This window comes from Microtus oregoni, unplaced genomic scaffold (assembly GCF_018167655.1).
Source record: "Microtus oregoni isolate MIOR12 unplaced genomic scaffold, Mior012 000015F_ref0000493, whole genome shotgun sequence".
Classification (NCBI taxonomy): Eukaryota; Metazoa; Chordata; class Mammalia; order Rodentia; family Cricetidae; genus Microtus; species Microtus oregoni.
Genome location: NW_024543074.1, coordinates 46,616,425 through 46,641,918, shown reverse-complemented (window position 1 = coordinate 46,641,918; position 25,494 = coordinate 46,616,425). Strand labels below are relative to the sequence as shown.

At 51.4% G+C, this 25,494-nt stretch overlaps 1 protein-coding gene across 4 annotated transcripts in view; it reads left to right on the top strand.

The window, feature by feature from the left end:
- Positions 1 to 25,324, top strand: part of Col23a1 (collagen type XXIII alpha 1 chain) — a 283,660-nt gene extending 258,336 nt beyond the window's left edge. For 3 of the 4 annotated variants that reach the window (XM_041665485.1, XM_041665487.1, XM_041665484.1), the window contains 20 exons: positions 548 to 664; positions 1,465 to 1,500; positions 2,826 to 2,852; positions 5,327 to 5,380; positions 6,519 to 6,581; positions 6,998 to 7,042; positions 9,320 to 9,397; positions 11,134 to 11,187; positions 11,777 to 11,821; positions 13,219 to 13,308; positions 13,987 to 14,049; positions 14,397 to 14,453; positions 14,676 to 14,702; positions 15,779 to 15,841; positions 15,924 to 15,977; positions 16,216 to 16,242; positions 18,120 to 18,173; positions 18,340 to 18,426; positions 20,827 to 20,865; positions 21,305 to 25,324. In XM_041665485.1, the coding sequence (XP_041521419.1) occupies positions 548 to 664; positions 1,465 to 1,500; positions 2,826 to 2,852; positions 5,327 to 5,380; positions 6,519 to 6,581; positions 6,998 to 7,042; positions 9,320 to 9,397; positions 11,134 to 11,187; positions 11,777 to 11,821; positions 13,219 to 13,308; positions 13,987 to 14,049; positions 14,397 to 14,453; positions 14,676 to 14,702; positions 15,779 to 15,841; positions 15,924 to 15,977; positions 16,216 to 16,242; positions 18,120 to 18,173; positions 18,340 to 18,426; positions 20,827 to 20,865; positions 21,305 to 21,307 (1,083 nt within the window). In that variant the 3' untranslated portion in view covers positions 21,308 to 25,324. The remainder of the gene's footprint in view (positions 1 to 547; positions 665 to 1,464; positions 1,501 to 2,825; positions 2,853 to 5,326; positions 5,381 to 6,518; positions 6,582 to 6,997; positions 7,043 to 9,319; positions 9,398 to 11,133; positions 11,188 to 11,776; positions 11,822 to 13,218; positions 13,309 to 13,986; positions 14,050 to 14,396; positions 14,454 to 14,675; positions 14,703 to 15,778; positions 15,842 to 15,923; positions 15,978 to 16,215; positions 16,243 to 18,119; positions 18,174 to 18,339; positions 18,427 to 20,826; positions 20,866 to 21,304) is intronic. The other variant, XM_041665488.1, reaches the window with a different exon arrangement.
- The last annotated feature ends 170 nt before the right edge of the window (positions 25,325 to 25,494 follow it).

Genomic DNA, 25,494 nt, shown 5'->3' with positions numbered 1-25,494 from the left:
CATAGAGTGGAGAGTCAGAGGTTTTGTGTGACATAAGTCTGTGTGCCCCGTCATTGCCTGTTCCTGTTTTTTGTTTACTGCTGAGTGGCCTGCCATAATAGGACCCATGGCTCAGCCTCTCACCTGTGGGAGGATATTTTGAGAGCTTCCGTGTCGGGCAAAGAAAGCGACTGCAGGTATCCACATGCAGTTGTGTGAGAGCATAAAATACATGCCCACTCATGCATGTCTGCCACTTTTAATGCAGCAAGAAAGGATCAACCAGGACGTTCTTGCAGGAGACACTCTGTCTCACCCATCCCACGTATGTCATTTCGACAACAGATCCAGGCTTCAGATATTGAGAAGGTGGCAGCAAGGTCCACCAAGGTCTCCTCCTGCAGCTACCAAGAAGCAGCCAGAACCCAATATCTAAGCCTGTGCCCACCCCAAGGGCTAGGAAAAAGGAAAGCATGGGGCTTGCCCATCTGAGAAAATCTTTCTGGAAGTTGGAACCCCTCACGGTCACCCTTGCCCTCTGTGTCAAGTCAAACCATATGTCTTTCAGGGAGCCCAAGGGCAAGATGGAGCTGCAGGACCACCTGGGCCCCCTGGACCACCTGGGGCCCGGGGTCCTCCTGGTGACACTGGGAAAGATGGCCCCAGAGGAGCTCAAGGCCCAGCGGTAAGAGAAGGCACAGAACTGGGGCCCCCAAGACTTGGTCCTATATTGGCACACACTCTGAACCCTGATCCCCAGAACCAACTCCAAACCAGCATTATTCCTAGTAGGCCCAACACCAACCATTACCCAATGCACACACTCAGCCTAGACCCAACTCTAACCCCAAAGCCCATCCACAGCCCATACCTCACACCAACCGATGCTTAAATCTGACACAGACCTGCTTCCCTAATCAGTGCTAATCAGGACCTTAACCTCAAATCCTGTCCCATGCCCCAGCTCAGACTATTATCCACACTCTACCCCTGAACCTGACCCCAAGCCCAAGTTTAACTCTGGAAGACCCACGGCCCCTAACCTTGAGTTGCATGCTCAGCCTAAATTCCCACCCCACCTCTGGCCCAGAAACCCACAGGCGAGCCCTTTATCTGCAATTCTCCACCAATTCCCTCCTCCCTCTTCCTCACTACTAATGAGCCTCAGTTTCTCCCCAAGGCCATGTGAGGCCAGTCCACAGAAAATAGTTCTGTCATCCTAGCCCAGAGACTCGAATCTGTCCTTCCATCCGGTGCAGAATCTCTACTAGACTGCCACCTGTCGGGGCAGGTCATCTCAATTGGCCCATCCATCCACGTTAGGTGCCTAACTCCCAAAGCCTCAAACTTCTCATCTGTGAAGTGGGGACAATAACAACCACTTCTCGGGGTTGAAAGAAGAGCCCTTGCCCATTTCCTGAGATTCAGGCTCAGTTAATGTGATATCCTTGGATCACTCACTGCTATTGTCTCATACCTCCTTAGGGTCCCAAAGGAGAGCCTGGACAAGACGGCGAGATGGTGAGTGTCTGGGGTGTTTGCAAGGCTAGAGTGCGGGGATGCGGCTCCGGGAGATGGAAGTCTCTTTCCCTCTGTAAGAGCTGCTTTCCTCATTGCTGTGACAAAGTACTTGGCAAAGGAGACGTCAAGTAAAAAAGATGGATTTTGCTCATAGTCTCAGGGTACAGGTCATCATGGTGGGGAAGCGTGGTGGCGGGAGCATGAGGCAGCCGGTCACAGTGTGTCTACAGTCAGGAGGCAGAGTTATGAATGGGTGCTCAACTACCGCCTCCTGTTATTTAGTCCAGGACCCCAGGTCATGGGACGATGTAGCCCATTTTTAGTGGACCGTCCCTGTTCAGTTGAATCTTTCTGGAAATGTCCTTACGGACACACCGGGGTGTGTGTCTCATGGTGACTCTGACCCTATAACACACACCAGGATTCTGTAGGTGTACATGCTTGTGTGCCCATCCTTCTGCCGGCAATGGGGATGTGGACGGGCTGTCCCCAGCCTGGACAGAGTTCTGGAACCTCCCTTCCTGGGCGAGAGTCTACAGATCACCTGCTAGCTTTGGAGCCCTGACACAGCCACTGCTCAGTCTGTCCGAGAACTTGGCTGAGCATATCTACTTCTCGTGATGCCTGCCTCTTCCTCTGGGATATGCTGTCACCCTTGATAAAAGGAAAATGACAAGACAGACCCAGGAGCACCTGGAAGGCTCAGTGTTCTTAACCACTGACCCACCTCTCCAGGCCTCATGAAGAACTTTGAGGATGGCTTTCCCCCCACATTTAGCACAGTTTCCTTGAAGTGTATCCAGTTTGGGCATGTGTCAGAATTTTGTTCCCTCTCTTCTTTTTTTTTGGTGAGGGGATGTTTTGCTGTTTGGGTTTGGGTTTTCTTTTTTATTTCATTAATTGTTATCATCTTATTATTTTATGTTTGTGGTCAGAGACTGCACTTTAGTTTCCCTGCCACCCAGACACAGAAACTACGTTAATTACAACACTGCTTGGCCAACGGCTTAGGCATATTCCTACTAGCTCTTATATCTTGAATCAACCCATTTCTATTAATCTGTGTATCACCACAAGGCTGTGGCCTATCAGTAAGGTTCCAGTGTCTTTCTCCTTCAGTAGCTATGTGGCATCTTCCTGACTCCATCTTCTTTCTCCCTGCATTCAGTTTAGTTTTCCTGCCTATCTCTATTCTGCCGTGCCATAGGCCAAAGTGTATCCCAGACTGGGCCCAAATTCACTGTGTAGCCAAGGATGACCTTGAACTCAAGCCCTGACCTCCCTGCCTCCACCCCCTATCTAATACCTCTTTTCTTTTCTTCCAGGGCCCCACAGGACCTCCAGGACCAAAGGTGGGTACTCGATGCCCCTCCATCCCCTTGGCCTCACTCCCCACCTTCTTCTCCCAACTTCCCCCAGTGACACTGAGGGGTGAGGTCAGGAGACTCAGTTCAAAGGAGAGACAGGTCACTGAGTGTTAGGGCTCAGTTTACTCACAGTTAAATGGAAGCATGGCAGACCTTTCCTGCCTGGACCTCACATCAGACTGTGAGGTTGAATCATGAGACACCTTGGCTGTTGGAGTTTGTTGTTGTTTCTGGTTTGGGGAGGTTGTTTTGTTTGTGGGTTTGTTTGTTTTATTGGTTGACTTTGGTGGTAGTGGTGGTGGTGTTTCGGGACAGAGTTTCTCAGCTTAGCTCTGGCTGTCCTGGAACTCACTCTGTAGACCAGGCTGACCTTGAACTCACAGAGATCCACCTGCCTCTAGCTCTTGAGTGCTAGGATTAAAGGCGTGAGCTACTGCTGCCTGGTTCTGGTTTGGGTTTTTTGTTATTGTTGTTGTTGTTGTTTTCAACTTTATTATCTGTGTGTGCACACATGAACACACACCACACATGAACACACACATGCACACAGACACACATACAAAACCCTACATTCACCTCTTCACCCATCCTCTTCCCCGGCCCCTGGCAGTCACTGATCCCCATACTGCCTTAATAGCTTCTTTTCCACAGCTCAGTCTGGACAAAAGCTTCTAGCACTCGGTGTTTTCATGCTGGCACTAGAAAAGTTCGTGACCTTTCCTAGCTTGCTCACTCTCTTGTCCTAACTAGTACTTTCTAGTACTCTCTGTCTACTGCACATTCACGCTCCATCCCCCACTGCCGGGCCTCTCGATTGCTTCTTGGCTGTAGCGAGGGTAGCATTACAGGTTTTCGCATGGTCAGATGTCTTCAGCCACATTCACTTCTGAAGTCCCTCCCCATGCCAGGGTCTCCTCTTTGGGCTTGGGTAGTGCTTGGAGTAGGAAGGAACCTGAAGACTCTGTGCAGGATGCAGGGCACTCAGACAGAGGATGGAGAAAGGCCTGCAGTGAGCTTGTCTGCTATACCCCAACATCCATCTGGAGCTGGGGGTATCCCCTCCCCATCTTAAAGAACAGTGACTTCCCCAAGCTCACTCAGCACAGGAATCTAAGCCTGGCTGACTCCCCACCTCATCTGTCTAACAAGTCCAGGAGCCCCGGACAAACACGGGTCGTAGGTCATTGGTGCCACTTGCACCAGAAGGGACAGAGTTCTGGCGTGCAGACCACTCTCCAATAGCACTGACCCCTCCCTTGCACCCTCATTTTGTGTCTTCAGGGAGTGTCAGGTACTCCTGGAAAGAAGGTGAGAAGACCCTGTGGCTAGAGAGAAGGGCTGAGGCTGGGGACAAAGATGAGACAGGGTTTCCCCACGGAAAGGTGTCCTTCTCTTCCCCAGACCCAAGTTCTTGCTGTGGTGAGGCCCTGTCTCATGTCTCATTCATTCACTCACTCACTCTTACCCTTCATCACAACCACATCCTCTTTAGAACTTGACCATAGTTCCTCAAGTGCGGTCCTGGGACCAGCACCGCCACCATCACTTGGGGCCTTGTCAGCAATGCAAATACCGGTTGCTAGGGAATGCCCACATAGCACAAAACCCTGGGTCTGACCCACAGCACAGCATAAGTTAGGTATGGTGATGCACACCTGTAATCCTAGCACTTTGCAAGTGGAGGCAGGAGAATCATCCATGGCTACATAGTGAACTCAAGGCCAGCCTGGGCTACATGAGACCTGTATCAAAAGAAGGGAAAGGGGAAGAGGGGAAAAGAGGAGAGAAGAGAAGGGGAAAGGAGGGGAACGGAGAGGAGGGAAAGAAGGGAGGAGAAGGGAGGGGAGAGAAGGGGAGGGAAGGAAAGGGAAGGGAAAGGAGAAAGAAAGCAAACTCCAGGCTGACCCTAGATCCACCTGAGACTTTGGGGTGGGGCTGGGGTCTATTTAGTCAGCCTTCTGGACCCCTGGACATACAAGTTTGAAAACCAATCACTGACCTGGAGTATTTTCCACTTTGTGACAAGCTGGTACCTCTTCCCATCCAAGTCTCAGCAAAACCGCCCCATGCTCCAGAAGGCTGTGCCCAGGTCCCTCTCCATGTGCCTTTCCCACCGTCTCCTTCCACCACTTAAGCACTTGGCATGTCCGTGGGTCCAGGACTGTGTGTGCTCTGGTCCCTAAGGGATGCTCACTAGCTGCTTGGCAAATGAGTGAATTTGCTCCCGTTCATTTGCCTATCCCCTGTGTCTGCAGAAACCTCCTGAAGCTGGTTCTAGGCTGCTTATAGGGGTTGAGATGGTTCTGACCTGACCCTGCCATAGAGGGTTAAGTGTGGGCAGTGCCTGCTGCTAGTGACTGGGCCAGACAGGTGTGCAGTGAGTCTAAAGCAGGTAGGGGCCAGCTAGACCACTCAAAGGTGTGGTCAAAGTGTGATGACTTCACCTGTTATCTTCTCAGGGGGATGATGGGATGCCCAGCCAGCCAGGACTCCCTGGACCCCCAGGGCCCAAGGTAAGTATACCACCCTCTTCATCAAAGTTTGCCACCCCCCACCCTCCAAAGTTGCCATCTACCTAGAGATGCCCCTATCCTGGCCCTTTCACACCATGGGGCTATGGGCCAATTCCCAGGGCAGGCCAGAGGGAGGACACCTAGCCGGGGCAGGCAGTGAGCACCCTGGACACCTAGCCAGCAGCTTGGCTTCTCATTTAGGCCATCTGTCTCCCCTATCCTAAGTCCTCTTGGTCCCCACCTTAGTCCCTCCACCCCCTGCCTAGTGCCAGGCTGGGAACAGGATGTTTTCTTTACACCTTGCTCCCCAAACCCTTTGTCAATGCCACCAAGCCCTAGCCAGCCTGCCTCCAAAATGTCTCTTGGACCAAGCATGGTGATACACACCCATAATCTCAGCACTCAGAAGGCTGAGGCAGGAGGATCTGAGTTAGAGGCTAGCCTGGGCTACAAAGGGAGACTCTGACTCAAAAAAAAAAAGAAAAGAAAAGAAAAGAAGACGGAAGAGATGGCTATCAGTAAAATCCCTGCTTTGAAAGCACAAGGATGTGAATTTGATCCCCAGAACCCACATTTTTAAAGGGAGGCTAGGTGTCGTGGTACATTCATTAAACCCCAGCACTCCAAAGGCAGAGGCAGGTGGATCTCTGAGAGTTCCAGGACAGCCAGAGCTGTCTCAAAAGCTAAATTTAAAAAGTAAATTTACTTATTTAAGAAAGCATGCATGGCAGCTCCCCAGCACTGAGGAGGTAGACCCACAGTTCCCTGGGGCTCATTGGCTGCCACGTTTACCTCTGTGGCAAGTTCCAGGTCAGGGAGACACATCCTGTGTCAAAAACAAAAGCCAAGAAACAATAGGTGGTGTTTAAGGAGTGACACTCAGAGTTTCCCTGACTTCCACACATAAATGTGCATTCACATACGTGTGTACTTGCACACACGTACACACACAAAGTCTCTTGAGCTACCCCAAGACCCAGACGTGAAGGGGATGGTTGTGGTCCTAAATCCCTGGGGCTAGAGAGAGCCTCGAGCTCCATTCCCCAGCCCAGAAGGACCACGTTCACCGGGTGCCCCAGCACAAGGTCCAGGGGCTCCAGGCCTCCACCTACTTTCACTGATAATTTCTCCATTTCAGGGTGAGCCAGGGAATGTGGGGCCCCAAGGAGAGAATGGAGTGGACGGTGCCCCAGGACTGAAGGTGATGATATCACAGTGCCCTCTGCCCAGGACCTGAAGGGCCATTGACACTGTCTTCCAGTCACCAGGGGACAGTGTGATCTCCCCTTAATCTGCACTTTTAAAAAGCGAGTCTCAGAGGGCCTGGGCCAGGGGTTCCCTTTGACTCACAAGTAGGGTGGTCTGAGGGAGGGTGGCCCATGATTCAGAGCCAGTGACAAGACCTCATTCAGGCCTAGCTCTGGGGTCAGCTATCATGTAGTCTTGGGCTCCTGGGCCTCACAATCTCCACAACTACTCAGTGTGGAAGGATAGCCTTATAATGCAGGCTGTGAGGCCCCAGCATATGGGCCCCAGACTCTTTGGGAAAGAAGGGGCCAGAGGTGAGATAGGATATAAGAATCTCACACACCAGTAGGCATCCATGTGTCTCCACAGGGGGAGCCAGGCCACCCAGGCACAGACGGAACCACAGGGCCCCGGGTAAGTAGCATTCCTTCTGGTCACACCAGTTGGATCCAAGGTCCCAGTAGCTTCAGAAGTCCTTTGTCCCCAACAGGGTCCCAAAGGATTGGTGACGCAATAAGCCCAAGGCATCTTGTTTCTTAAAATTTTAGTGATCGTACAATTTTTCATAACACATGCCTACAGTGAAAATTAAAATATGGTGTATAAAGGGAAGAAACCCACTGTTGTTAAGTAAGAGCTCTCTCTCCCTTTCCAGGCAGCTGTATACTCCTCTAGAATCTTCTTTGCATATTCAAACATTGGTCTTCCATTTACCACTAGGCATGACTTTGCTTGCTTTGGGGCGGTCTTGCTTTTCCAAGCCCTCTGCAAGAAAAGCAAATGCTCTTAACTGCTGAACCATCTCTCCAGCCCCAGATCCCAGATCTTTTGTAACCAACTCATGTGTCTCCAGCACCTGGAAATATAACTCAATGCTGCCATCAGTCTAGCCTAAGGAGCCCCCTCAGAGCCTGAGGGACTCTACTCAGGTACACCCTGGACCTTGACATCCACTACAATGTTATTTTTTAATTGTGTATGTATCCATGTACCTGTGTTGGGGTTTGTGCCTGCGAGTGCATTGACTTCAGAGACCAGAAGAGGGCATCACATCCCTTGGAGCTGGAGTTACAGGCGGTTGTGAGCGGCCTTATGTGGGTGCTGAGAGCCAAACTCAGGTCGTCTGCAAGAGCCATCTCTCCAGCCCCGAGAGCCAAGCAAAGTTAGTGAGTTTTTCTATGAAGCAGAAAGATAGGAACTAGAAGAGAACCAAGTGCAGGCATGAGAGAGGAACACACCTAAGTGGGTCAGCTATACATGTGATCTGGCATTTTAAAGCTACTTAATCTAGGACTAAACTAAGACGTTAGGAAAACCATGTGCTGGAATATTTTGAAGAGACCTTTTCTTTTTGTACCTTGAAGGCTTGCAGCTGGAGAAGGCAGTCAGGAGGGATCATAGACCATAGGACTTCTTAGACATACGGCTCAAGGAGGTTGGACTTGAGGTGTAGTCCATTCGCAGTCTTTTTAGCAATCTGGTCTGTGGCATTTCTCAGACAGAGCACAGCTCCTTTTGCAGATGGCCTTGTCTGCTATGAAAACTCCCAGATGTCAGCCAGCGACAGATCAGAGTGGAAGCCAGGAAGAGTGAGGGGCCCTCTCCTTTCTCATGTTCCTTGCATCCCCTGGATAACTGTCCTGCATGGTGTGGACATGTCTTTATGCTGATGCTAGCATCCCTTCCCTGGCTATGTTTTCCCAGACCATCACACCCCCTGTCCTCCAGGAGCTGGGGAAATGGCTCAGCAAAAGCACTTACCAAGCAAGCATGACAACCAAGTGGATGGGCATGGTGGCCAACACACAATTCAATGGAAGGTGGAGACGGGATCCCCAGATCGAGCTGGTCTGCAAAACCAGCCACATCAGCAGCTCTAGATTGAATTGAGAGTCCCTGACTCAGTCAATAAGGCAGACCAGCCTCCACTGGTCCACACAGTGTCTTAGAAGAAGTGGTTGAGACTGTTTTATTTACATATTTTTAAAAGTTTCCCCATCAAAGTAAGGCTTTCTAGGCTGCTGAGGTAGCTCAGACCCTGGAGTGCTTCTCATGAAGCCCTGGGCTCAGGTTTAGGTTCAGCCCCCAACACAGCACAAACCAGGCACGGGAGTGCACACCTGTCGTCTGTAGTCTCAGCACTTGGAAGGTGGAGACAGAAAAATCAAAAGTTCAAGGCCATCCTAAACTAGGTTTGAGGCTAGCCTGGCCTAACGGTCCTGGTCCTGTCTACCACACACACACAAGCTGGACATAGCGGTATACACCTTTTATCCCAGCTCTTGAGAGCCAAAGGCAGGGAGGTCTCTGAGCTAGAGTCCTGCAGGGTCTACATAGCAAGCTCCAAGATAGATAGGGATACACAATGAGACCCTGTTCCAAAAAAGTAAAATAAAGTAAGTAGTATTGGGATTTTCATTTTCCCGGAGAACTAAACATCACTGGATCTGAATATCCACATGAAGGCGAATCATAGGTAACCCAGACAAGGTGGCAGCATGCTCTTCAGTTGGCCCTAGGATCCCTGCCACTTCCCCCATGTGGCCTTTAATGAGTGGACAGTACGCTATGGTGACCATGGTGCACAGGCATGCCTGTGGCCTAGGTGACAACCCTTGGGCTCTTCATCTCTGGATGTGATGGAGATAGCTGCTAGGTCACCCATGATGCAGCTCTTCCTCTCTGCCTCAGGGTCACCCAGGCCTCAAGGGAGAGCAAGGTGACACGGTGGTGATCGACTACGACGGCAGGATCTTAGATGCCCTGAAGGTAAGCGTGTTCCTGGTGGGCCCTGGATGCACCCTTATGTCCATTGCTGAGGGAGCAATGGCTCACTGTGACTTACCTATGGGACCAAGGACAGTTTAGCACAGAGACCTGAGTTTCATCAGGCACCTAATATGAAAATTGGTCCTGGGAGCTGGTGAGATGGCTCAGAGGTTAAGAGCACTGGCTGCTCTTCCAGAGGTCCCGAGTTCAATTCCCAGCAACCACATGGTGGCTCACCTGGTGCCTTCCTTGCCAGCAGTACATTGTATGCTTAATAAATAAATAAATCTTTAAAAAAAAAAGAAAAAAAAAAAGAAAATTGGTCCTGTGTGGAGATTCACACAGTGCTGAGAGACTTTCTGTGAATGTGACTCCAAGAGCCCTGAGCTTCCCACAGGCCAAGGCAAAAAAAGGAAAGCACTCTCACCAAACCCAACTGTGGCTCTGGGGACTCACCAGGCACCACTGTCAGGAGAGCTCGGGCTTCTCATAATTACCATTGGGAACAAAAAGGACAAGTTTGACCAAGGAGCTTTGGAACCCATGTGGTCTCTGGACACCAACCTGCAAAGAGATGGGTGCCAACTGCTCTTAGGTTCAGGGAGAGATATACAATAGGATGAGGTAGTTATCAGAGACTGAAGTACCCACTTATGACTGACCCTGCCTAAGCATCAATTCCAGTTACCTTCCACAGGCCTCTGGGAAGTACAAGTTGATGGTAACTATGACCCTCACGGGCCTGCATGGTGTGGTATGGTGTGGTGTGGCGTGGCGTGGCATGGTGTGAAATGGTGTGATATGGGCCTGAGTTGTATAGTTTATCCCAGGCTTTATGGGAAACATATGGTAGAATCCTTATGAGTACAGGGAGTAGAGGAGGTGTGGGTACCACAGTGGGAGGAAGACTCAATGTCATGGGCAGTGGATGCTCTAACTGGTTCTTGAGTGTGAGGGTGTCAAACTCCCAGTGTCTTAAGAATGACCAGATGGAGTTGTGTAAGTGTGTGAGCATTGTTATGGGGAGAGCTTGAAGCATGGAGCTCACTGTGGATGTGGGTAACCAAACCTGGACCTAAAGAAAGTGGAAAGGGTGGAGGAAATAAACCAAGAGACAACACAGTGGGACAGCAACAGGAAGGGGGCCAGCTGGAAAGAGGAGAACTTGAAACAGCATCGGAGGAGCTGGCCAAAGTGTGACCTCTGGGTGCGGGCATGAGTCGGACATCTAAGTGTGCTGGTATAAGAGCTTAGGATGAGGTCAGTGCTTGAGACAATGTGGACCCATCCTCTACTGTGTGGTTGGGGAACTTCTCGGACAGCAGACAACAGTTCCAGATGGTCAAGGAGGTCACAGGACCGGCAGAGCAGGCAGGACCAAGCCATTTCAGGTTGCATATTTGACCTGTCTTGAAAGCTAGAAAGAGACTTAAGCTTCTTTTGGGGGACAAGGGGAGTCACTGCAAAATCTTAAGCAGGAAAATGTTATAAAGAAAGTCATGTTGAGGAGAGCTTCTCTGAGGACAGAGGGGCCTCCGGCCATGAGCACCAGTATCTCCTCCAATGGCCAGTACCCTCTTACTGGCCCCTCTGTAGACTTGAAGGACAAACCAAGCTGCATGCCGTAAGAACCAATTTGACTGGGTAGGAAGTAAGATGCCAGGGACCTGACCTGAGGAGGTAAGGCTTGGTGGGCAGTGGAGTCTAATCATAACTGGCTGATCTTTTGCACACAGGGTCCTCCTGGGCCACAAGGAGCTCCGGGGCCACCAGGGATCCCTGGACCCAAGGTCAGTTTGGCTGCATTCATGGGACCCCTAAGTATTCATCTATAAGTCCCACCTGCCCTCTCTTCTCTGATAAATGCACCCCTAATTTCCTCCTGCCATACTAGCCTGGCTTATGGGACTCAAGAAAAGGGGTCCTGCCCCTTCCTAAATTGCATCCCTTTTTTAGACCCTAGCTCTTGAGGAGAGAGCCTAAAACTGAAGAATGGACCCCTTGGGACAGACAATGGCCCAGGATGTACACAACCATTCTGTGGCTTGTACCTGTTCATCATTCCGTGTCTCAGGACACAGAACCCAGGGTGGGCAGGGTCTGGTTCTGACACTAGCATCCCTGGATTCCATGACTAGAACAAGTCACTGAACCCTACAGTCCTAAACTTAATCACTCCAGCTGGCAGGGACAGCCACCAGCTCCAGCTGTTCTTCAGGCTGAATACATAGAGGGAGACAGTGGGCACTGAAGCCCATTGACAGGGACCCGACGCCGGGGCTGTGAGCTGATCAGGGAGACAGCAATTCCCACCTTAGATCACTAACCCACTGGCTGCTGAGGAAGGCACAATTTCTTTTGTCATTTGTTCCTTTCCAGGGTGAACTTGGATTGCCTGGTGCCCCAGGAATTGATGGAGAGAAGGTCTCTGAGCCTTTCATTTCTACGTCAATGTTGTACTGGGTATCTCGTGTGTGTGTGTGTGTGTGTGTGTGTGTGTGTGTGTGTGTGTGTGTGTTACTATGTAGACACCAGTGAGCATCTCCCCAGTTGTTACTCAGTGTGCTTGGATGTATCTTTACTGCTGGTCCCTGGTTGGAGGAACATCTTGGACTGTCATAATTGGTTGAGTATCCTCAGAGAAGTTCTCCTCAACGCTGTCACTCAAAGCTCCTGACACATAAACAGAGTTGCCCTCATGAGGGCAGGAGCTAAGCAGTAGAGCACTTGCCTAGCATGCATGAGGCCATGAGTTCAAGCCCCAGAACCACTACATACATTCATGCATACATGGGACTGGGAACCAGGCACGGTAACACATGCCTTTAATCCCAGTATTAAAGAAGCAGAGGCAAGTGGATCTCTGAGTTCAAGGCCAGCCTGGTTTACAGAGCGAGTTCCAAGACAGTCAAGGCTACACAGAGAAGCTCTGTCTTAGGGAAAAAAAAAAAAAGCAGAAACTGAAGAGACAGTTCAGTGGTTAAGAGCTCTTGCTGCTTTTCAGAGGATCTGGGTTTGATTCCCAACACTCACTTGGAGGCTCACAACCGTCTGTAACTCCAGTCCCAGAGCATTCAGTTCTCTTCTGGCCCCTGTAGGCACTGTACTCATGTGCTACACAGACATGTGTATAAAACATCCATACACATAAAGTAGGAATAAATGAAAAAAATAATAGTTGACCTCTGGAGTGTCCAGAGGTAGCACACCAATCCCATCTGCTTCCCATTCACCCCTACATCATAAGGTACCCCAAGCATCCATATGGCTGTCCCTATGGGGTGGGGTGTCCATATAGCTCCCCTACTGCACTCAACCAATGTTCCCAGCTACCTGGGCTAGAGGTGGAGACTTACGTGCAAGAAGTACAGTGTAAGGCTAGGTGTGTAGGGACACACACACAAAGTAGAAGAAGCAGGAAGTCGAGGTCATCCTTGGCTTCATAGTCAAAAAGAGAGAGGAGACAGGAAGGGAAGGAAATAAATGAGTGAATGAATGAATGAATGAATGAATGAACAAATTAATGAATTAACAAACAAGGTGTGGCCGGGCGATGGTGGCGCACGCCTTTAATCCCAGCACTCGGGAGGCAGAGGCAGGCGGATCTCTGTGAGTTCGAGACCAGCATGGTCTACAGAGCTAGTTCCAGGACAGGCCCCAAAGCCACAGAGAAACCCTGTCTCGAAAAACCAAAAAAAAAAAAAAAAAACAAACAAGGTGTGGCATATAGTCAAACTTGTTAAGCTAAAGGGTTCACAAGGGTCAGGGGAGAGGAGAATGCCTACCAATCTCCACTGATTCCTTTTTCTGGTGGCTTTCAGGGTCCCAAAGGACCCAAAGGAGACCCAGGAGAGCCAGGGCCAGTTGGGCCCAAAGGCGAAACAGGCGAGATGGGCCTGTCAGGCCTTCCGGTAGGTGGTTGGGCTGGGCCCTACACTGGGGACTTGCTGATGCTGGCAGGGTGGGGGGCTCCTCACATGGATGTCCTGCAGCCTATACAACCTCAGCTGTAGAAGGAACTTTCACATCCCCACGGGAGCCCTGCAGGGGTGGGAGGGAGGCCCAGCCTGGCAGAAACCGCTTAGCTGGGTGGCTAAGTGGCCCGAGCTGGCCCACCTCCCTGCCCTGGAGTCCAGCAGCTGAATCTCCCAAGGTCTCGGTTTCCTCACTGCTGATGTGGAGTAACAACTTTCCAGTCCTAGTGGCACATGAGCTGGACAGGACCAAGATCTGCAGCTGGCAGTAAACACCCCTCACAGTCATTAGCATTTCTAGTGCTCTTGAGGCCATATTAGAACAGCTCCAGGGTGCTAGTAGCCTCTAGGGACCCATTACCTCACAGCCATTGTGCACCCTGAAGATGACTCAGCCAGAGGTGGCACCGAGATTTGAACCCTCAGCCTCTGCACCAAGAGACAGTTTGTCTGTGCCTTTGACATACAATTCCACTCCCTACTCAGAGCATGTGATTTAGGGAAAACTGGTTTAAACCGAAGAGGTCAACTCATCACTGCTGTGGTAGGGAAGCCAGCAGCTGAGCACAGTGGGTGGGAGGTGACTTTAAAAGCTCACAGGCCACTTTGCCCTAGGGTGCTGATGGTCCCAAGGGAGAGAAAGGAGAGTCAGGATCTGACCACCTGCAGGAGAGCCTGGTAAGGGGAAACTGAGACTGGGGGGTCCCCACACCCAGCCCAAACCTTATGGGAGACCTGAGCCTTGGTTACAGAGAAGCCACCTGGCCTGACCCCAACACAGGACAGTGGGAAAGGCGGTGATGGAGCCTCGGACTGTGTCCTCTACCCCCTTCCAGCTGAGACCCAAAAGACCAAGAGTCCTTCACCGAGCTGTACCCTTCTGGGGGCAGGAACAAGGTTCCTCCTTGCCTGAGGTTCAGAGTGTGGCATCCAGGAGTGCTTGCAAGAATGTGGGGAGCTCCAGAGGGTGAACAGATGGGAGGTTAACAGGCACAGGGTAACTAACCCATTTCTAACCTTCCTAGGCCCAGATCATAGTGGAACCGGGGCCTCCCGGTCCTCCTGGCCCCCCTGGCCCTATGGTAAGGATACCAAGTGGTTAGTGAACCTGGGTCAGGGGCAGGGTTGGGAGGTAGCCCAGGGGAGGAAAGGCTTCTATGTGGGGGGAGCAGGTCACATCAGGTCAAGAGGGCAGAACTCCGAGCAGAGGCTCAAGAGCCATTGACTAGCCTGAGTCCAGAGGGTCCTGGTCTTAAAGTTTTGACTCAGTCACACAGCCCTAATGATCTACTTTCTTTCTCCAGGGCCTTCAGGGGATTCAAGGTCCCAAGGTGAGTCAGACACACCCTATTCATGAGAAAGTTGTTTTTTGTTTTTTGGGGTTTTTTTTGGATTTTCGAGACAGGGTTTCTCTGTAGCTTTTGGTTCCTGTCCTGGAACTAGCTCTTGTAGACCAGGCTGGCCTCGAACTCACAGAGATCCGCCTGCCTCTGCCTCCCGAGTGCTGGGATTAAAGGCGTGTGCCACCACCGCCCGGCGAGAAAGTTTTATTAATGGACAGAGTGAGGCCCCTGCTCAGCCAGTACATTCCCAGTGCCCTAAACAATGTCCCCAGAGCAGCCTTGTCCCATGTTTGGGGCTCTGTCCTTTCCTTCTCCCTTGGCCTAGGCACCTCAACCATATCCCCCTTCCAGCCCTTCTCCCACTCCATCAGCCTCCTTGACTGTTCCCACCCGTCGCCCATGCCACCTTCCTCGGCTCCCCCTTTCTTACCCATGCACATCTGCACTTTGACTGCCCACCGCCTGGACTTGAAGTCTTGGATTCGGTGTGCATTTTATGATGTCGTATTCTTGTCTCTTAAATCAACACCTCAAGTGTACTGTGCCATGCGCCTGCCCCAAGGGAGGGAAACAGAATAAAAGTCCAGCTGGCCTCACCTCTTGTCATATAGGATCTAATCTCTCCCTCCTCAGAGCAGAGGCCCTGTGGAGGACCCTGGGTCATAGAACCCTGCCCCGGTGTGGTGGCCAAACACTACTTCTGATCCTGTTTTGTCCCAAGCTTCAACACTCCACGGCTTGAAGAGACATCACTGGTGGCCCTAGTCCAAGGCTGGACTGGAAGCTGGTGGTGGTCAGCTAAACTGCTTCTTTGTCATGATGGTGACCATCGGGGGCCCTGTGTGTAGCATGATGGTGGCCATCAGCCCTGTGTGGAAGAAGGGAAAATGTATACATAAGCAACTGGCTCTAGCATGGAGCAAGCTGGGGTCAGGCCTGACAGAGCCTGGAGTCTCTCTCTCTCTTCCATCTGTCATGCGTACTTCAGTCTCCACACAGACCTGAACTTTCCTGTCCTGCCTGCCCCGTCCCCTCTCCTGACTGCTTTTCCACTTCACTTCCAGGGCCTGGACGGAGCCAAGGGAGAGAAAGGTGCATCGGGTGAGAGAGGCCCTCACGGCCTGCCTGTGAGTGTCGTGAGTGATCTTTGTCCTAGAGGTATTGCATGCTATGCTCTCCATGTCTGCTGACTTCTCCTCTTCCACCCAGGGACCAGTTGGCCCACCAGGCCTTATTGGGTTGCCAGGAACCAAAGGAGAGAAGGTAACCACCTGACTTTGAGCCCCCTGCCCACTGTGACCTCACATCCATCATGTCACTCAGCTTTTGGGGGTTCACCTTCTGCTGAGTCCCTGAACCCTGTGAGACCAATTACTATGGCTCTGTGACACCATCCTGCCCTGTCCCTTGTCTGTTACCAGTCTCTGGGCTGAACTCCCAGTATCTGAGTACCTAAGATCCCACCTCCACCTCCTCACACACCCTCTGTATCTCTCCTCAGGGCAGACCCGGAGAGCCAGGACTTGATGTAAGTTTCTTATGATCACCATAGGTGACTGGGCCCTCCTGTGTATGTCTTCTGCTCTTACATTGCCCGTGCATATAGCAACCTGGCTAGCTCAGGTGTGGCCCATTCCCAAGGGCTGCTGCTGACTGGCTTCCCTGTGTCCTCAGTGACATCCCCTGGAGTACTAAAGGGATGGAAAATAGTAAAAATTGACCAATTTGATGGATGAGTAGAGAATGGATGGATGAGCGAATGGGTTGACAGATGATGGAAGGTGGGTAGACACAGACAGATGGACAATGGATGATGGCTGAGGGGATGGATGGATGGATGTTGGCTGAAGGAAGAATGATAAAGAGATGGTGGGGAATAGATTAATGGATGGATGGTGAATGGATGGTTGGAAATGGATCGATGGACAGGAATGATAGCTGAGGAATGATTGGATGGATGGATGGATGGATGGATGGATGATTGGATGAATGTATGGATGGATTATTGGATGGATGGATGGATGGATGGATGGATGGATGGATGGATGATTGGATGAATGTATGGATGGATGATTGGACGGATGGATGGATGGATGGATGGATGGGTGGATGGGTGTGTGGATGGATGGATAGGTGGATAGATGGGTGGGTGGATAGAACACTGTAAAATGGAAGTGAGGAGAGAAGTAAGGAGGCTGTTGCTATGTATTGATAACCAGTAATGAGGCCTTGGTTAGGGCAGCTTTGTGAGGAGACAAGAGGAAGCGTTAGCTTGATGTTGATTGCATCAGGCCTCCTTTGGTAAGACAACATAAACTCACAACTGAGAAGTCTAGGGATTTAACATATGTATCCAGGGCACAGCCATGTACCCACCACCAGCATTCTCCCTCTCTGGTCTTTGCCTTCCCAGTGTGGGAATCATCAGAGAGCTAGTTCAGCCCCTCCAAACAAATATCTTCCTGGACCCAATCAGTAGAAAGATTCGCCTCCCTCTACTGATGCAGAGCAAATCTCTTTGGCTCCCATTAACCAACCCTAACCATCACTGGGTTACAGGGATGCAGCATGCTCTCTGGCCAGGCTTGATCCCCTGTCACCTGGAGCTGGAGTGCTCAGTAGGAAGGGAAGGAGAGGTCCAGAGAGGTCATGTGGCAGGGGAGGGAAATGGGATTGGTGCACAGCTGCAGAGCTGCAGAGGCCTCTGGAGTATGCTCTAGACTGTAAGGAGATTGTTGTTGCCATGGTGAGCAAACATGGCCAGGAAGAGAGGGACCAGTCAAGTCTCCTGACTAGGGGGATCACCTTCCTTTGATAAGACAGTGCTATTGCCTACTGCCCTGCCATGTCTGTCTCCTAGGTCTGTGCCTGAGCACGTTTCTCATCCACACACCATAGCCTGCCTCAGGAGACATAAGAGAGGAAACACCCAATCCGTTTCTGTCCCAGCATCCAGCCCACAGCCTGGGCTCTATGGATGCTTAGTCATGAGGTTGGGTAGGTGGACATTAGACTAAGAGATGAATGCAGAAGAAACCAAGCCAAGACAGAGAGCACAAGTGGCCTTCTCTGTCTGTTGAAGATGACCACATGACTTTCATGGGTTTCCTCTGTCCCAGGGCCAGTACCAGCTGTGTCTGGCCGTGACAGGAGGGAAAAGCCCTTCTCCATAAGCTCTGGATATACCTCTGTGATGGTTCCCGGCCAGAAACAATGTACTCCTTTCCCTGTGCCCACCTGGTACCCAGCATGTGCATAGGCTAGCAGCCAGAACCTGGCAGGATTTGGGGTCACAGTTATGTGTGGACACAGGAGGAGGATGGCTGAGAGAGGAGCAGAGGTGTCATGTCCCAGAGAAGTGGGTTCAGCCCTCACTTCAGGTCTAACATTTCATCCATCTGGCAGGGTTTCCCTGGACCCAGGGGAGAAAAGGGTGACCGGAGTGAACGTGGAGAGAAGGTGAGGAAGAAGGGATATGGGGCACACAGCAGGTGGGGAGGTGGGTGCTGGGGCCAAGGACTGCAGAGCCTGGTGGCTGCTGGACCCTGGAGCGTCTCGCTGGGAGGTGGTGAAGGGGTTCCAAACCTGGCAACCACAGCTACCCCACTATTTCCTTCTTATGCAGGGAGAACGAGGGGTTCCTGGCCGGAAAGGAGTCAAGGGCCAGAAGGGAGAGCCAGGCCCACCAGGCCTTGACCAGCCATGCCCCGTGGTAGGTGTCTTGGCAGGATGGAGCTCAGACCAGCCAGAGTTGCCATTGCCAGAATCACAGCTCTTGTGCTGTGGACCTGATGCTCCCACCAGTGTGACTGAAAGATGCAACCATGTGTGGAGATGGAGGCCTGGCCAGGAAGTGTTTACCGTTCCTGGTTACTTCTGTTTACTCAGCCTTAAGGCAGAGCTGACCCATCTCAGGCTAACCTTGGGTAGGGGTAGAGAGGAGCCAGGACAGGAACAGAATTGTTTTTTCCCAGAGTCATCAGTAATGCGGGTGTCCTGGGAGGGGGCTAGGGGCTGGGAAGGGAAGCCCTGCAGACACACAGACCTGGTGTGTATTACAAAGTCAGGGAGTGGCCAGCCCCCTTCCCCCACCCTGACCGTGATTGCCGAAGACCCCGCTGAGGTCTGACTTCCTATGGACTTGAGACTGGGCTGGCCTGAGATGGGACTTCTTCAGTCTTTGGGAGAGTCACACCACCCTGCCTCTCCTAGGTCTCTCATTCTCTTTCTGCTCCTTTCCTTCTGGTATCTTTTTTTTTCTCCTGTGGTTGGTCCAGCCTCTTCCCCACCCCCATAGACACACAGACCCTTCCTTCACTTCTCCCCCTCCTATCCGTCTCACTTCCTGCTGGCAATAGCTCTTGATAACCCACCAGGCCTGGTAGTGAAACTCCCACAGTCCAGTTCCTGTTTTCTAGCGAGCTGAAGGGTTTATATCGCAGGGTCTAGAGTGGTACTCAGAAAGGACAGGAAAACGAAGCAGCTCTTCACACTAAGCTGTCCAGATGTTCACTCCCAAGCACCATCGTCAGGGCTTTGGGGAGTAGGCAGACTGACTCAGGGTCAGGGACCTCTACTGGGTCCTCTGGCCTCCAGTGAGTTCCTCCAACCCTTTGTACCTTCCTCTCCTTCTTCCTAGTGGGTCTGAGATATTAGTGAGAGAAAATAAGCAGCCTAGAATCCCAGGCCTCAGGAGCCTGAGGCAGGAGGATGGAAAGTTTGAGGCCTCTGCTGCACAGTGAGACTCTGTCTCCAGCACAGACAGCCAGGGGCTGAGAACATGGCTCAGGTAATGAAGCATTTGCCTTGCAAGTGTGAAAACCTGAGTTCAGATCTCCAGACCCCGCGTGGAAAGTTAGGCATGATGATGTGTGCTGGCGAGGTGAGGACTGGCAAACCTCCGGAGCCCACTGCCAGCTAGCCTAGCCCACCCACTTGGCAGAGTTCCAGGCCAATGGGCACCTTGTCTCAAACAAAAGGAGGTGTCTGAGGACCCAATCTCCACACTCACGTGCACACAAGCGCATACATGCACACACAAACATACACACAAACACAAAAAGACAACTGAGAGGGTGAGAACCCAGCCCTGCTTCTTCAGAGCCTGGACCCAGACTTCCTCCGTGTGAGCAAGCCTTTGTCTTCAACACAGGAACATCCTCGATGTGGAGGCAAGCGTGGGGCACCGGGCTCCCAGGGCCTTGTGAAGGGCATCGGGCCCTGCCCTGTGGTATGCAGTCTGGTTGCTGTGTGCTGTGTGTGCAATGCTGGGCCTTCTGGGATGCTTTGGGCTGCTGGTTCTGCCCCCTCCCTTCCTCCTTTCATCCTTCTGGTGCATTCTACCCCTCCTCTCTTCTCCTCTCCTCACCTTCTGGTCCCCAAACCGTACCCCAGCATGCACTTGGAAGGGGCTCAGGGAGTGTGTTCCATGTGTTTTCCCTATACCTGTACTTTGGAATAGACGGGAATGTTTCTGCCTCAGGGTCCCCCAGGGACTTGACATTTTGTTCACCACCCATTTTGTTCAACCCCCCAGTCTACCTGAGGAAGCCCACCCATGCTCATATCTGATGGGTGGGTGAACACTGTCGAAGCTTTCAGGCAACCCCATCTTAAATGCCCAGGGTTCATCCTGATGACACTATCTGCCTCCCAGATCCAACCGAAGTGGCCAGGAAGGGCTGGAGAGATGCCAGCTCCTGCACTGTCACCGCTTGAAGGCATTCCTGCCCAAATCCTGAGAGCTTTCAGGGCACCCAGGATGTCACTCCTAGCAGGCAGGAAGCCATGCCACCTTTTTCATAGGATCCCACCCTCCTCTGGCCGGCAATAGCAAATGTCTAACACAGTGCCCATCATATTAGAGTCCTAGATCTGCCCACTACTCACATACCCCCAAAAAGCACCATGAGAGGATAGGACAAGTGCAATGGGGGACATTATGTCCTCAAATGGACGGAGGAGACTCCCAACCCTGCTTCAGTGGAATCCAGTGGCTTCAAGTAGCAGCTCCCTGGCTACATCTCCTTAGAGTCCCAGCAAGGGTGGGGAAGGTATTTATTGATAAGCCACCAGCCTCGTGCCCCTGACATTTAAACCTCCTTTTTTCCAGGGCTCTGACGGGCTGCCCGTGCCTGGCTGCTGGCATAAGGTATTTTCAGGAAAGGGTCTCGAGGGTGGGCCTGAAGGATTTTGGATGGGAGAGTTAGAGGGAGAGAGAGGACCCATGGAACCAGATATCATCACACAAAGGTTAGACTCTCAGTCTCACAGGGACTGAATGGTCAGGATTTTCAACCTTGTTGGTGACGTTGTGGCCACGTGGTCGAGGCTCAGAGCTTGGTCCTGGCTGATGGGTGTCATCTACCTTACTGGTCATCTGGGTCTTGGGTGACATCTGGACCTGTCAAATGAAAGCCATTGGGGAGCCTCCTGGGACTTATCCTCACTGCCCCATTGAAAGGGGCCTAGAAAGAAAGGTGGGGTTACACTTGTTCCTGAAGAAATCGTCAAGGTAGAGGTTTCTGGTGAGGGTCACAAGGACCTCTCCAGGCCCCTCCATCACCTTCCATCTCCCCCTCCTTTTCCAGTGATCCTCAGACATGGCTCCCAACCTGTACAGATCTGTTTGGATGTTTTTAACTTGTGTAAAAACAAAACAGTAATATATTGATCTTCTTTATGGGATGCGCCAACGGTGGCCTTTAAACATTTGAGAGTGTGCCAACCAGCCCTAGGACAACCTCCACAGGAAGTCGGCAGGAAAGAAGACAGGCCACTCTGGAGAGACTTGTACGTGAGGGCCCCCGGCAGGGTCTGGCTTTCCTAGAGAAGATAACGAAGGTGAAAACGCCTGGCTCAGGTGAGGCTGTACAGACTCCAGGTTGGGCCTGCAATCACCTGATTAGCAGAGACACACAACTCTCCCCTGATGCCCCACTGCCCCGTCGTCTCACTGCCCAACAAGACCCCCTTGGACAACTGCTGTGCCTTCTTGCCTCTGGACCCTGCCACAGGCAGCTGCACTGAGACCCTGTGTTCAACAGGGCAGGCGATGATTCCTAGAATCCAGCACTTGGAGAGAAGGTGATGGAAAGAACCAAGAGGGCCTTGCTGTACCGAAGCTCAGTAGGCTTCCAAAAGCCACTGTAAGAGGAGTTTGTGTCCTCGGGCCTTGGGAAGTGGCAGGGCTCTATGAATGCCTCGGTGTGGCAGCTCAGTGATCCCTGACTGTAGGGTAGGGAGACCCAGATGCACTAGTTGCTACTTCCGGTCTCCTCTCCTCACCCAAAGCAGGAACAGAAGAACTCTGTCAGCTCTGAGGAGACAGGCCTCTTGTTCAGAACTTGGGTCTCACTGGCCCCAAGTCTCCTACCTAGAACTCTGGTCAGCCTGGCAGAAACTGGCCTCTTAGTAGGTGGTACAGACACCATGAACCCAAAGGCTGTTCCTTGCTAGCCTGAACAAAACACCTATGACAGAAACCCCTGTCCTCCGAGAAGGGGCTTCAACACTGCTAACAAAGGTTCCCAGCTACCCACTCCATCCACGGTCTCCCATCCCTCTCCGTGCCAAGGTGTAATAAACCACACGTGTGTGTCTGGGTGTGTCTGTCCTTGCAGCTGAGTTCACCCTGCTGGTTCCTGCTGAAGAGGAAAAGGGCTCTCCCCAGGGGGAGACCCATCCAGAATCGAGAATATAGTTAAGGGTTAGGAGATAGGAGGGTATAGGCTCAAGACCTGGGCCCTACATGTCAGCAGAATCCTGGGACCAGTCATATAACATCACTAAGTTCCTGTGTCCTCTTCTGCTGTGCTTCCTAAACAAGAACACTCCAAACTTGTTGCCTCAAAATATTCAACCTCTCAGTTCCAAGGATTCAAGAGGACGAGCTGGGTGGGTCTCTCTTGGACTCTTCCTCATCCGGTGAGTGGTACCTGTCAACTAGGATCCCAATGGCCCTGACACCTACCTACGACCTGTTTGGATGGCCTGGGCTTCCTCACAGCATGGCAACAGGATTCCTGGAAAGCTGTGTCACCTTGTATGACAAAGCCTCCGAAGTCATATGCTGTCACTTCCTGCCAGAGACAGAGGTTCATCCCAATGGAAGGGGGAAAAGACAGACCCATCTCTCAATGAGCAAAGTGTCGATGTCATATTTAAATGAGAAAATTTGAAAGAGTGGATCTTGTTGTAGCCCTTCAGAAATAAAATAAACCCAGCTTTCGTGTAGCCCAGGCTAGCCTTGAAATCACTATGTAGCTGAGGATGACCTTAAATTTCTGACCCTCCAGTCTCTACTTCCAAGTGCTGGGATTATAATTAGTGCATCCATTTTTTTACAGTGCAGGGAACTGACCCTAAGGCTTTCCACATGCTAGGCAAGCATGTGGAAACTAAGACCAACTAAGCTACATTCTTAGCCTTTGTTGTATAGCATCTTAAGAGTTGCCTCCTGGGCTGGAGAGATGGCTCAGTGATTAAGAGCATTGCCTGCTCTTCCAAAGGTGCTGAGTTCAATTCCCAGCAACCACATAGTGGCTCACAACCATCTGTAATGAGGTCTGGTGCCCTCTTCTGGCCTGCAGGCATACACACAGACAGAATATTGTATACATAATAAATAAATATTTTTTTAAAAAGTAAACATTTTTTTAAAAAAAAGAAATGCCTCCTGCCACTCCTCTGTAGCACGAGACAGTAATACTTAAAATTCAGATGTGGTCCAGTATGATTCAGCTTTGTAGAATACACAGAGAGCTTAGGACATTCAGACACCCCAAAGTCCCTGTGGCTGGTTGTCCTCCCTGTATCTGCCCCAGGGTCAAGTAGTAATCACAGTATTGTCTAGGGGACCCATGTCGTACCTCTGCATATCTTTAGAACAACCTGGAGAGATGCCCAGCAAATGTGCCCATGTCACAAATGACAAACCCACACTCTTTCTCTGTGTGTAGAGAAAAGCAGGAGGCTGCAATAACAATGTCTCTGGCCTCCTTCCTCTAAGGACTGAAGTCTGTGGAGGACGATACTCACCAGACCATACGTAGACGCATTGCTGAGCAGTGGGGGCCCAGCCACACAGGTTTTGTCAAGTCCCTACCTCTGTCCCCCTGAGGAGCTGACAATAAGTAGACAGACCATGCTCTCTGCCAGTCGACTGGGCCAACTGGGAAACCAGAAATAAGAAAAGGAAGATGGATGGAGTGGGCCGAAAGGACTAATGTGACTCACTGGTGTCAATGTCTGCTCTGGAGACGCAGCCTATCCTCCCCAGCCTGCCATACTGGGTGCATTCCTCTTTCCGCTGAAGAACTTGGTCCCCTCATCCGTCCTGCAAAGAGGGGGACTGCAGTGGTAGGTGTCACCTTGTCCATTTTACAGATGGGAAACCTGAGGCTCTGAGTAGATAGTCAGCTGCTCGAGAATGCACAACCAGGCTGGAGTGACAGGCTTGGAATTAGACCCATGCTCTTAGAAGTCACCTCCTTTGTCTGCAGAATTGTGTGGCAGTGTATGGAATCTGCTGGGAGGTCCCTTGTCAATGGGTGGACAGCAAGTAGAGCTTGGTGGGGGTCGAAAGCCAGTGGTCTCCCTGTTCTTTCTCAGCTGGGCTGCAGTAGACCATTCTTGGCCCGTTGCTGCCCTCTTGTGGCCTCATACCTGAATCCTTGCACAAGGACGTGCAAAGCCACTTGAGTCCTATGCCAGCCTGGAGTGAGGACCAAGATTGACTTGCTCAGGGTCTCAGATGAGACACTGGGGAGCGCCCTGCCTCACCAATGAGCCTCAAGGACTGAGAAGCTTTGGGTCTCCCTGGCTAGAGGAGAGGCTCTCTATAAGTCATTCGATTCTGGAAGGAGAAAGGAGTCTGTTTATTGAGTCCTGGAGTGTTCCGTGTTCTATGACAGCTAAAGCAACTGCCAAGATGACTGTCCCCCTGAACAGATGGACCTGCGGCTTAAGAGACGCTGACTGACTCCATTACCACCCTTAGAGAAGGCCTTGAGTTATCACAGAACTGGGGGACACTCCTGCTGTTCAGTGGACAGAGTCAAGGCTAGCATACATCTGAAATCCTGGACACTCCTGGCCAGTGGTGAACATGCTCACTGAGGATGCCAGCTGAGAAACCCTGCCCTAGAGTCAGGGGTAGGGGCAAGGTATGGTTTTTTTGCTTGTCGAGAAAGGGACTCAATCGATAGCCTTGGCTGGTCTCTTGCAGTTCGGCCTCAGCCTCCCAGGTGCCAGGATTACAGGTTTGCTCTGCCATGCTCCCCTCTACATCCAAGCTTTGCTCAGCCCCCTCTTTCCTCTCAACCTGTGCCCTCCTGGCCTCCGGTGTTGTCTTCAAGGTCAGCTGCCAGAAAATGGACAGATATTTAGCATGGGGCCGGGGCAGGCAGGAAGAGGCTTTTTGAGCAGGAAGGTGGACTCTTGGGTAGTTTCATGGTTACATACATGCAACTCCACTCAATTGAGGAAGATGGAAGACTCTGTGGCTGGGGTGGTGGTGACAGGATGCAGCGATGAGAACGTGCTAGTCCCTCTGGATTGTACCCATCGAAATGGCTTGGTTTTTTTTATGTATATTTTACCACAATAAAAACAAGAAATGCAAGAATATAAGGTTGTTCTCTAATATGTATGCTAAGCATTTCTGCAGTTTTGTGGAAAAGAAATGAGCTATTGGCTAATGGGCAGAGGACTGGCATGTAAGCAAGACCACCCCAGCCTGCTGAGGGGCGGTCCTCAGCTTCTGTCCAGGGTTTGTCCA